This window comes from Salvelinus sp. IW2-2015, linkage group LG4q.1:29 (assembly GCF_002910315.2).
Source record: "Salvelinus sp. IW2-2015 linkage group LG4q.1:29, ASM291031v2, whole genome shotgun sequence".
In the NCBI taxonomy this organism is placed as follows: Eukaryota; Metazoa; Chordata; class Actinopteri; order Salmoniformes; family Salmonidae; genus Salvelinus; species Salvelinus sp. IW2-2015.
The window spans coordinates 8,094,392-8,105,301 of NC_036842.1; the positions used below are offsets into that span (position 1 = coordinate 8,094,392).

General features: G+C 43.7%; 2 protein-coding genes across 6 annotated transcripts; both read left to right on the forward strand.

Moving 5' to 3' along the window:
* The first annotated feature begins 8 nt into the window (after window positions 1-8).
* Window positions 9-7,679, forward strand: LOC111961358 (density-regulated protein). Of its 5 annotated transcripts, none has more exons than XM_070440974.1 (7): window positions 9-67; window positions 2,861-2,979; window positions 3,129-3,232; window positions 3,345-3,435; window positions 6,850-6,966; window positions 7,073-7,212; window positions 7,362-7,679. In XM_070440974.1, exons 2-7 carry the CDS (start codon window positions 2,871-2,873, stop codon window positions 7,404-7,406), a joined length of 606 nt encoding a protein of 201 aa, XP_070297075.1. In that variant the 5' UTR covers window positions 9-67; window positions 2,861-2,870; the 3' UTR covers window positions 7,407-7,679. The 5 variants fall into 5 exon arrangements, with proteins under 5 accessions (XP_070297075.1, XP_023839324.1, XP_070297077.1 ...); XM_023983556.2 differs by having other exon boundaries at window positions 27-172; window positions 3,129-3,233; window positions 3,355-3,435; XM_070440976.1 differs by having other exon boundaries at window positions 51-71; window positions 3,129-3,233; window positions 3,355-3,435.
* Window positions 7,680-9,031: 1,352 nt separating this feature from the next.
* Window positions 9,032-10,263, forward strand: LOC111961357 (hydroxycarboxylic acid receptor 2-like). Its single transcript, XM_070440967.1, has one exon. The coding sequence runs from the start codon at window positions 9,107-9,109 to the stop codon at window positions 10,184-10,186; it is 1,080 nt and encodes a 359-aa protein (XP_070297068.1). The 5' UTR covers window positions 9,032-9,106; the 3' UTR covers window positions 10,187-10,263.
* The last annotated feature ends 647 nt before the right edge of the window (window positions 10,264-10,910 follow it).

Here is a 10,910-nt window from a genome sequence, read left to right on the forward strand (position 1 = left end):
ACCTGTTATTTATTTGCCGAGCGTGCGTTCCAATAGGCATTGACAGGACCCCTAGCTAAATCAGGCAGTAGGTGTGCTCAAGCTGTTATAACTGAGCATTAATCTGTTTCAACTTTACTTAATAATGCTTGTTTTGTTGATCAGTCAACAATATTAAGGTTGTTTTCGAGGGGTATGTATCATGTTGTTGTCTTTCCATTGATTGACTTGGAGGTGATGCTAATRTGCCATCTAACGTTAGCTGCKCCGTTAGTTAGCATATWTAGCTAWSWAKSWRKRMWYRRSSWMKMARCCARKWRWCMARWWKWYWAWMWWWYTATCTAKCTAGCTAGCTGGCTGGCCAGCTGTTGAATTTAGCTAGCTCGTCCRTTACCATACTACCACGACTTTTGCTTATCTAACGTGGATATATCCTAATTGTATCTGRTAAAGGCACCAACATAGGCAGCATGCAAGTTAGCAAGCTAATGGTAGCTGGCTAATTATGCCTGACAGCCTGATTTGAGTTTTAACAACAGCTGTAAGGAAAGCTGTCATACAATTCTACCTCCTTTGTGAATGAATAACAATCATCTTTGTTGTCAAGCTATATATTGCTCCCCCGCATGTTAACTAGGTAAGGCCAAGGTATGACGTGCCAAATATCCCTGCTTAGGACCTCACGTTGCCTAATAATTTACTAAAGGCAACTAACGTTGCTCCTTATAGTCCAAGGACCTTACATGTTCTGTTTAGAGGTGAATTGGCTCTGGCAGCCAAAACAGCCAAATACTCTATCTAAACGTGACTCGATTCTCAATTGCGGTACGGTTGTAGAAACATATAGCCCTCTAGCTTTGGAACACAACATCGGGAGTCTGTGTATTGGTTGGACTCGCTGAGTTGTGCATCTTTTTGGAGGCTGGCGACGGAAAAAAAACCTTACCACAATAAAGCTAGCATCACCATAAAAACGTTTCCAGTCAATAAGGGCATATGTATAATCTCTAGTTACCATATGTAAAGTGAAATTTGTTCCTCGCTATCAAATAAACGTCTGAATCCAACCTTTGTCCGAACAGCATCAAATCAAATGTTATTGGTCGCATACACATTTAGCAGATGTTATTGCGGGTGTAGCGAAATGCTTGTGTTCCTAGCTCCAGCAGTAATTTCTAACAATACACACAGATCTAATGGAATTAAGAAATATATAAATATTAGGACAAGCAATGTTGGAGTCCGGAGTGTGTGTATGCATGCATGTGTGTGTGATGGGATGTGTAAACATTATAGACAAGGACAGTATGTGGATAGACTATTTAGTGTCTGTCGAATACGTAGGACAGAATTGTGTGTGTGTATAGATGGATGGATAGATAGGATGGCATTGACTAGAATACAGTATATACATATGAAATTAGTAAAACAGTATGCAAACATTATTAAATTGACCAGTGTCTATGTACATAGGCCAGCAGCCTCTAAGGTGCAGGGTCGAGTAACCAGGTGGTAACCGGCTAGTGACAGTGATTTAAGTTCAGGGCGGGGTACTGGGTGGAGGCTGGCTAGTGATGGCTATTCAGCTGTCTGATGGCCTTGGTCCCAGATTTGATGCACCTGTACTGACATTAGACACYGCATTTCAGTCAATACTTCCTACCACAAAATCTACCACTGTCTACACAGCAAGTGGTGCGGTTCTGACAAAAGTTGGATTCAGATGTTTATTTGATATTGAGGGTCACATTTCACTTTACGTCTAACATCTGTTTTCTGTAAATAAGCGCTCTAAAATGGAAATATAGCCGTGTGGGAACTCTAAAATGGTGTGTAGTAATTTAATCTTTTTTTTGAGAGAACAGTTCTCGCAGATATGTTCCATATGTTTCTAAAACCAGCTGAGAACATTTTAGTTTTTAAGCTAATTTCCAGAAATTTTGCCATTGGGCTGAGGGAGAATTTGCCGTTTTAAAGCCAATTTCCTGCAATTCTACACATTTTGCCATGGCTTCTTGCCATGTTCTTATGCTGAGTGACTCAAACATGACAAAATCAATGGGGGGCCGCCATGACATTTATGGAATTTTATGTTGACTGTCTAGTTTATTATGGTGATTGTTAGTTCTCAAAGATGATCTTATGAAAAAAAAAATCTACGTACTTTTTTATCTTGTTTTAGTCATTTAAGTTCACACTGAACGTTTTACCATCCCGAAAATATAATTTCCCCCAAAATATTGAAAAAATTGTCATCCTATTGTTTGGCGTAGCAGCTGATTAATTAATATACGGGAAACACTGCGCTAAAGGTAGTTAGCGTCTATGAATGGGTTAGACCTCACGTAGCTTAGCTGAAGATGGGGTTGTTGACTCATTTGGGGCGCAAGGGTAGCCTAGTGGTTAGAGCGTTGGGCCATTAACTGAAAGGTTGCAAGATCGAATCCCCGAGCTGCCAAGGTAAAAATCTATCGTTCTGCATCTGAACAAGGCCGTTAACCCACTGTTCCTAGTCTGTCATTAAAAATAAGAATTTGTTCTTAACTGACTTGCCTAGTTAAATAAATTAAAATGTATTGAGTGCAATGTAACTACAATAGCAGCAGGAGTAGCATCGTCAGTCAAATATATTGCAGCAGTTTTCATGGTGAGTTAGGTGTTATGCATTGATTAAAGTGGCAGTCCACGTTCACTGTGCCATGACAAGCATCTGTTTTTAGTGCTTTGACAATGTAAGTTTGCTGTCCTCAGACCAATCCATTGTCGAGGGTCCAGGATCCAAGTTGTCTGTGGTGAAAGGCTGATTGTCTGTGATTCTCACTTTTTGTTYGATTTGAAGGTATACTTTATCCAATTAACCTTTTTTCCCCTCTGTGTTCAGATAATCTGTCATGGCTACTACTGAGAATGCAGAGACGTGTTCACCAGAAAACAAAGGAGGCCATCATGGGAGTGCTGACCCAGACACAAAGTGCCCAAAGAAAGTCCAGTATTGTGGCGGTAAGTACTACTAGTAGGAGGTAGTATCTGGGCATTTTMYRAAATGGCACCCTATTCTAGTGATCTATACACGCTCATGGCCAATTCCTAAAACATTGATTTGCAATGTCACATGATTGTCAAGGTCTAACACCTCTTTTTCCCCCCAGTGTGCTCCTTGCCAACAGAGTACTGTGAGTACATGCCTGAGCCATCCAAATGCAGGCAGTGGCTGGAGAAGAACTTTCCAGATGTGTTTGCCAGGATGAGTGTAGGTGAGTTTCATCAGACAGTCTCTCGTTCTTTCTCTCTCTCTGTTTCCTAACAGGAAGATGGGCAATAATGAATGATGTCGTATTAAAAACACTTTTTTCTTATGCCTTACTGGTCCGGTAGGAAATGCTTCCAAGCAGGACACTGGCGGTGTAGAGGTGCCCCCTGTTGGTGAGGAGGATGAAAAGAAGAAGCAGAAGAGAGGTCTGAGTTCCTCTTCATTTTGATTTCTTGAATGCATCCTTCCTYCTCAAATCCTAAACCAGTGTTTCCCAGCACAACCTTTAGGGACCCCCCAGCCTTTGTACACATTTGCTTCAATGGCACCGGAGGGGATGGCTGCTGTTTTACGGGCTCCTAACCAACTGTGCTAATTTGGGGGTAATTTTGTACATGATGTTGCTGCTACTGTGTCTTGTGACCAGAAAGAGCTTCTGGAGATCAGAATATCCACTACTTACCTCGAACTGGACAAAGATTTTTACCTTAATGAGTCCAACTACTACTACTTTGAGACCAGGCACAAATCCCTGTCATTTGCGTGAAGAAAAGACGGAAATACGGGGGGCTGAGATTGGGGGTGCCTTGTGAGAATTTGTCAGCGAGTGGGTAACCCACCTCTACCATTCGTTCTATTGTCCAACATGAAATCACTGGAGAATAAACAGGATGATCTTTGTTCGAGACTATCCTAGCAACAGGACATAAGATATTAAAGTTTAATGTTTCACCAAGTCGTGGCTGAACGACAACACRGATAATATACAATTGGCTGGGTTTTCTGTGCATCGGCAGGACAGAACAGCTACGTCTGGTAAGACAAGGGGTGGGGGTGTGTATTTGTCAATAACAGCTGGTGCGTGATGTCTATTGCTCGCTTGAGGTAGAGTGATCTACAGCTTATCATGAGGTATTCTATCTACCAAGAGTTTTCATATTTTTCGTAGCCATCTATTTACCACCACAAACTGATGCTGGCRCTAAGACCGCACTCAACGAGCTGTATAAGGCCATAAGCAAACAAGAAAATGCTCATCCAGAAGCGGCGCTCCTAGTGGCCAGCAACTTTAATGTAGGGAAACTTAAATCCGTTTTACCTCATTTTTACCAGCATGTCAAATGTGGAACCAGAGGGGGGAAAAAACTAGGTACCTTTACTACAGAGACGCGTACAAAGCTCTCCCTCGCCCTCCATTTGGCAAATCTGATCATAATTATATCCTCCTGATTCCTGCTTACAAGCAAAAACTAAAGCAGGAAGTACCAGTGRCTCTCAATAYGGAAGTGGTCAGATGACGCGGATGCTATGCGACAGAACTGTTTTGCTAGCACAGACTGGAATATGTTCCCGGGATTCATCCAGTGGCATTGAGGGGTATACCACCTCAGTTACCGGCTTTATCAATAAGTGCAGTGACGATGTTGTCTACACAGTGACCGTACGTACGTATCCCAACCAGAAGCCATGGATTACAGGCAACATCCRCACCGAGCTAAAGGCTAGAGCTGCCACTTTCAAGGAGTGGGACACTAACCCAGAAGCTTATAAGATATCCCACTATGCCCTCAGGCGAACCATCAAACAGGCAAAGCGTCAATTCAGGACTAAGCTTGAATCTTAAAACACTGGCTCAGATGCTTGTCAGATGTGGCAGGGTTTGTAAACTATTAYGGACTACAAAGGGAAACCCAGCTGTGAGCTGCCCAGCGACGTGAGCTTACCAGATGAGCTAAATGCCTTTTTATGCTCGTTTTCAGGCAAGTAACACTGAATCATGCATGAAAGTACCAGCTGTTCCGGACGACTGTGTGATTACGCTCTCCATAGCCGATGTGAGCAAGACCTTTTAAACAGGTCAACATTCACAAGGCYGCGGGGCCAGACAGATTACCAGGACRTGKACTCAGAGCATGAGCGGACCAACTGGCWAGTGTCTTCACTGAYATTTTCAACCTCTCCCTGACCAAATCTGTAATACCTACATGTTTCAAACAGACCACCATAGTCCCTTTGCCCAAGAAAGCGAAGGTAACCTGCCTATATGACTACCACCMCGTAGTACTCACGTCGGTAGTGCTTTGAAATGCTGGTCATGGCTCACATCAACACCATCCCGGAAACCCWAGACCCAATTCGTATACCGCCCTAACAGATCCACAGATGACGCAATCGCACTCCACACTGCCCTTTCCCACCTGGACAAAAGRAACACCTATGTGAYAATGCTGTTCATTGACTACAGCTCAATGTTCAACACCACAGTGCCCACAAAGCTCATCACTACGAAAGGACCATGGGACTAAAATCCTCCCTCTGCAACTGGATCCTGGACTTTCTGACGGGCTGCCCCCAGGTGGTAAGGGTAGGCAACAACACATGTCACGCTGATCCTCAACACGGGGGCCCATCAGGGGGGCGTGCTTAGTCCCCTCCTGTACTCCCTGTTCAAGCACGACTCCAACACCATCAAGTTTGCTGACGACACAACAGTGGTAGGCCTGATAACCGSCAACGATGATACAGCCTATAGGGAGGAGGTCAGAGACCTGGCAGTGGCGTGCCAGGACAACAACCTCTGCCTCAACATGAGCAAGACAAAGGAGCTGATCRTGGACTACAGGAAAAGGAGGGCCRAACACGCCACGTTCACATCGACAGGGCTGTAGAGGAGCAGGTTGAGMGCTWYAAGTTCTTTGGTGTCCACATCACCAACAAACTATCATGGTCCAAACACACCAAGACAATCATGAAGAGGGCACGACAACACCTTTTCCCCCTCASGAGACTGAAAAGATTTGKCATRAGTCCCCAGATCCTCAGKYCTAYAGCTGCACCATYGAGAGCRTCCTGACTGGTTGCATCACTGCCTGGTATGGCAMCTGCTCGGCATCYGACTGTAAGGCGCTACAGAGGGTAATGTGTACGGTCCAATACATCACTGGGGCCAAGCTTCCTGCCATCCAGGACCTATATACTAGGCGGTGTCAGAGGAAGACCCCAAAAATGGTTAGACTCCAGTCACCCAGTCATAGTTGTTCTCTCTGCTACCGCACGGCATGCGGTACCGAAGCGCCAAGTCCAGGTCCAAAAGGCTTCTCAACAGCTTCTACCCCAGGCCGTAAGACTGCTGAACAATTAATCAAATGGCCACCCGGACTATTTACATTGACACCCCCCCCCCCCTTTGTTTTTACACTGCTCTACTCGCGTTTATTATCTATGCATAGTCACTACCCCCCTTGCACATGTACAAATTACCTCAACTAACCTGTACCCCCTGCACATTGACTTGATACCGGTACCCCTTTATATATCCTCGTTATTTTTTACTTTTTTGTATTTTTTACTTCAGTTTATTTACTAAATATTTTCTTAACTCCATTTCTTGAACTGCATTGTTGGTTAGTATTTCACGTAAGGTCTACACCTCTTGTATTCGCACATGTGGACAAAATACATTGTTATATGATTTGCTCTATTCCAGACTAAATCACCAAGGTTCATTGGTTGAATCAGGTCTTAGTGCTGAAATAGAACAAGCATTTGCAACAGCTAGGTGGTGTCTGAGGACTGGCATTGGAGAACCCTGTTCTAACCTGTCTGTGCTGACTCTCTAGGTGGCAGAGGACAGATCAAACAGAAAAAGAAGACTGTCCCTCAGAAAATAACGATAGCTAAAATCCCCCGCGCCAAGAAGAAATATGTCACCCGAGTCTGTGGCATGAACACCTTTGGTAAGACTGACTGTCACATACTGTTACTGTAAACCCCTTGTTAAAGACATGGACAGACCCGTAACCTTGTTTTGTTTCTTGCTTGCGACTGTGTGACTCCCTGCAGACATTGACCTTAAAGAGGCTCAGAGATTCTTTGCKCAGAAGTTCTCCTGCGGCGCCTCGGTGACGGCGGAGGATGAAATCATCATTCAGGGAGATTTTACAGATGACATCATCGATGTCATTCAGGAAAAGTGGCCTGAGGTAAGACGGCTTTGTTTACTCTCCAACGCCACATAGATGGCTGGGAAAAGTTAGTTACGCAAATAGACGCGTAGTCTGTGTGTACCTGAATGAGATATATATATATATATATATATAACACACACTAACCAGCTGTCTTTCCATTGTAGGTGGATGACGACAGCATTGAAGATCTTGGAGAAGTCAAGAAGTGAAGACCCGACGTGCACTTTTACTAAAAATGGATGCAACATGTAACAACAACCTGGCCAAAATGTACACATTAACATTAAAAAGGAGTCGTTTTATATCTATTTTATTTACTGTATAGAAACTGTGGACTTGGCCACTCCCTTTTGGCATTTTTCAGTTCTTGATAGCTGCTGTCTGTCTCTCTGTCGCCAAAGGTCTGGTCTGATGTGATTCCTTTCCAAACGCTTTTCACTCAGCAAAATTTTAGGGTAATAAATGTCGCTCATTCACTTGTTCATTCTTTAGTCCTTCTTTCAGACCTCTCTCTTCATCATCCCACTCTGTAAGTATGTCTCACTGTACTGTCTGCAATGAATGTTCATGCTGCCATTGTTTTATTTCATTTAATGAGACCCATTTAAGGTATTTATATTCTGTGGGAAAGGGACAAGGCCAATGGAACACAATGACATGCTGGGAAATATGTATTATGGGGATATTATTTAGGAAATTGGGCTGCACATAATCGGGTGGATAAAGGATTTGAAATCACATCTACCAGGATCTATTTGTCTAACTATTGGATAAGGCTCACTGGCATCTCAGGATGCAAAAGATGGATGGTGTTTCCCTCAAACCAGCAAATCTCCTAGCACAATGATAAAGAATAGATAAGAGTCAAGGTCTGAGATTACCTCCCTTTCAAACTGCTTCATTAGGTACATTTTCTTCCAATTTGTGCCTACTGAACCAGACCAGGTGTCGTGACCTTTAAGTTAACTGTATTCTGGGAACCCTTGGGGTCCCTTTATATACCCACGAGTATGATCTTTCCACCAGCATATTAGTTTTATTATGACCCCTGTCGGGGTAGGTTCCTTGTTCCTTGTCAATCATTGGCTTATTGGAGAAATCAGCAGTCAGACTATCTTCTTTAAATCAATCAAACCTTTATTAATGCAATTGCAGAGAGAAGTTAACAATGGAAGCACAGCATGCATCTTTCAGAGTAAGTTCTGCAACTAACCAAAGGGCGCAGCTGATTATATGTGCAGCAATAAGCTGAGGTAACCTAGTACAGTAGCTTCTCTGAATTCATTAGTATTGACCACTCACACAAGATCAAAATGTCAAGACCAGACAGTTGTTACTTCTCTTTATCTAGTTTCGATCTGACTTACACCCAGCCTGCAGGCACACTTGCTACGGCTTAACCGCAAAGATGAAAATAGATAGCTTGTGCAAAGTGTAGGCACACTTGCTACGGCTTAACCGCAAAGATGAAAATAGATAGCTTGTGCAAAGTATAGGCACACTTGCTAGGGCTTAACTAGAAAAGATGAAAATAGATAGCTTGTGCAAAGTACAGAGTCAGAGTTCAGACACATAGCAACAGTACAACAGTGAGAAAAGCATATGAATCTTAAAGTCCCCTTAATAATGGGGAGGGTCTTTGGGACCCTACACCCCATAATCCCTGGGCTGTTGGTGTACACACTCGGAGCCATCTGCCTATAGAACTCCATAAGAGATAACACACTGTACACCCACACACACTCTCCACATTGTTGGCACCGGAAGATCGTTTGCATGACCGCAAGCAATAAAATCCCCAGTCAAATGCAGGAGGTGCCTAGACAACCCTATCTATATTGACTATTTTCAGAGAGGAGCAAAGCAGCACACAGACGATCTCTCCAGTTAAAAGCGTATAGTTTGACCCATGGCAAACTTCACTACTACGGAAGATGAGTGCTGCGCCTTTGAGTCTCCCATCCTGGACCATGTCCTGCCTCCCATCCTGGTGCTGGAGTTCATGTTTGGGCTGATGGGGAATGTTGTGGCTCTGTGGATGTTTATTTTCCACATGGACACCTGGAAGCCCAACTCGGTCTACCTCACACACCTGGCCGTTGCCGACTCCATCGTCCTGTTCTGTCTTCCATTCAGAGCCGACTACTACCGACGCGGCAAGCACTGGGTCCATGGTGATGTCATGTGCCGGATTATGCTGTTCATGTTGTCGGCCAACCGCAGCGCTGGCATCTTCTTCCTCACTGCAGTGGCTGTCGACCGTTACCTCAAGATCGTTCACCCCATGAACAAGATCAACCGGATGGGCCTGAACTGTGCTCTGTGGGTGTCTCTGGGCCTGTGGGGGCTGATCATCGCTGCTACCGGGTACCTGCTGGCCAACGAACACTTCTTCTACCGCAACAACAAGACACAGTGCGAGAGCTTCAACATCTGCATGGGCTTCAGCCCGCTGTCTACGTGGCACAACACCTTATACGTGACCCAGTTCTTCTTGCCCACTGCCATTGTCACCTTCTGCACCTTCTGCATCACCTGGCAGCTGAAGAACAAGACGATTGACACCGGGGGGAAGATCAAGCGGGCGGTGCAGTTCGTCATGGCCGTGGCACTCATCTTCATCATTTGCTTCTTCCCCAGCACAGTGTCTCGGATTGCTGTGTGGATCCTCAAGGCCTGGTACAACGAGTGCCAGTATTTCAAAGAGGCTAGTTTGGCGTTCTACACCTCTGTGTGTTTCACCTACTTCAACAGCGTGCTGAACCCCATCGTGTACTACTTCTCCAGCTCTGCCTTCAGTGGGATCTTCCAGAAGCTGTTCAACAGACTGCTGGGGAGGAAAGAGGAGGTACAGCCAGCCCCGCCTGAGACTGGGACCGAGACCAGCAGTGCAAATACAGTGTCAGGGAGGAGTAGTAACTTCCAATCAATGGTCCAGGGTGAGGGCCTGTACTCGCAAAGTGTCTCAGACTTATTCATTGYGATCTAAAATACAAACCTGATCCTAGATCAGCACTCCTAGGCCTACTCTGAGAAGCTTTTATGAAAAGGTACCCAGGAGAACAAAATATCTGACTTTGTGTGATTTTTCTTCTTCTACTCTAGTGGAATATGGTGTGTTCTAAAGAATATTAATATATTGTGAAGGAAGCCAAGGAGGGTGGAGATAGTTGATACGATTTTTAACATTTTTATGTTATGTTGATGTTCTATAGCTAAAAGTAGAAATTCATTAATAGGTTCGCTCAATTAAGAATTTGTTTGCAGTATAACAGTGGAATCTTTAATGTAATATTTCATATTTACAATACTTTGTCTTTGAGTTTTATGTATTTGCTGGTGATTCAAGTAAATTCATTGTGAACCAGAAAAGTACATTTCTTAAAGAAAATGTGTGTTCTTGCTAGCTTGTCTTAAAGTATTTATGGTTGTGAAATAAGGAAATTTGACGTTAGGATAGCCTGAATGTTTTATAGCCTGGGTGTTTTAAAGCTGTTGTAGCTTCATTGGTTTAGGAGCAGGACCGTTTTGAATAGCTACCACTGTATAACTATGGTTCTCATTCAAAACCATGTTAATTTATGCATATTTTTTATTGTTATAGTTCAAAAAGTATAGATAGGTGGAAAGATTGATTTGATTAATAGGATAGCCTGAACATGAGAAAGTTAATTTAGTGTCTCTAGCTTTAACAGTTCAAGAGTAAATATTAC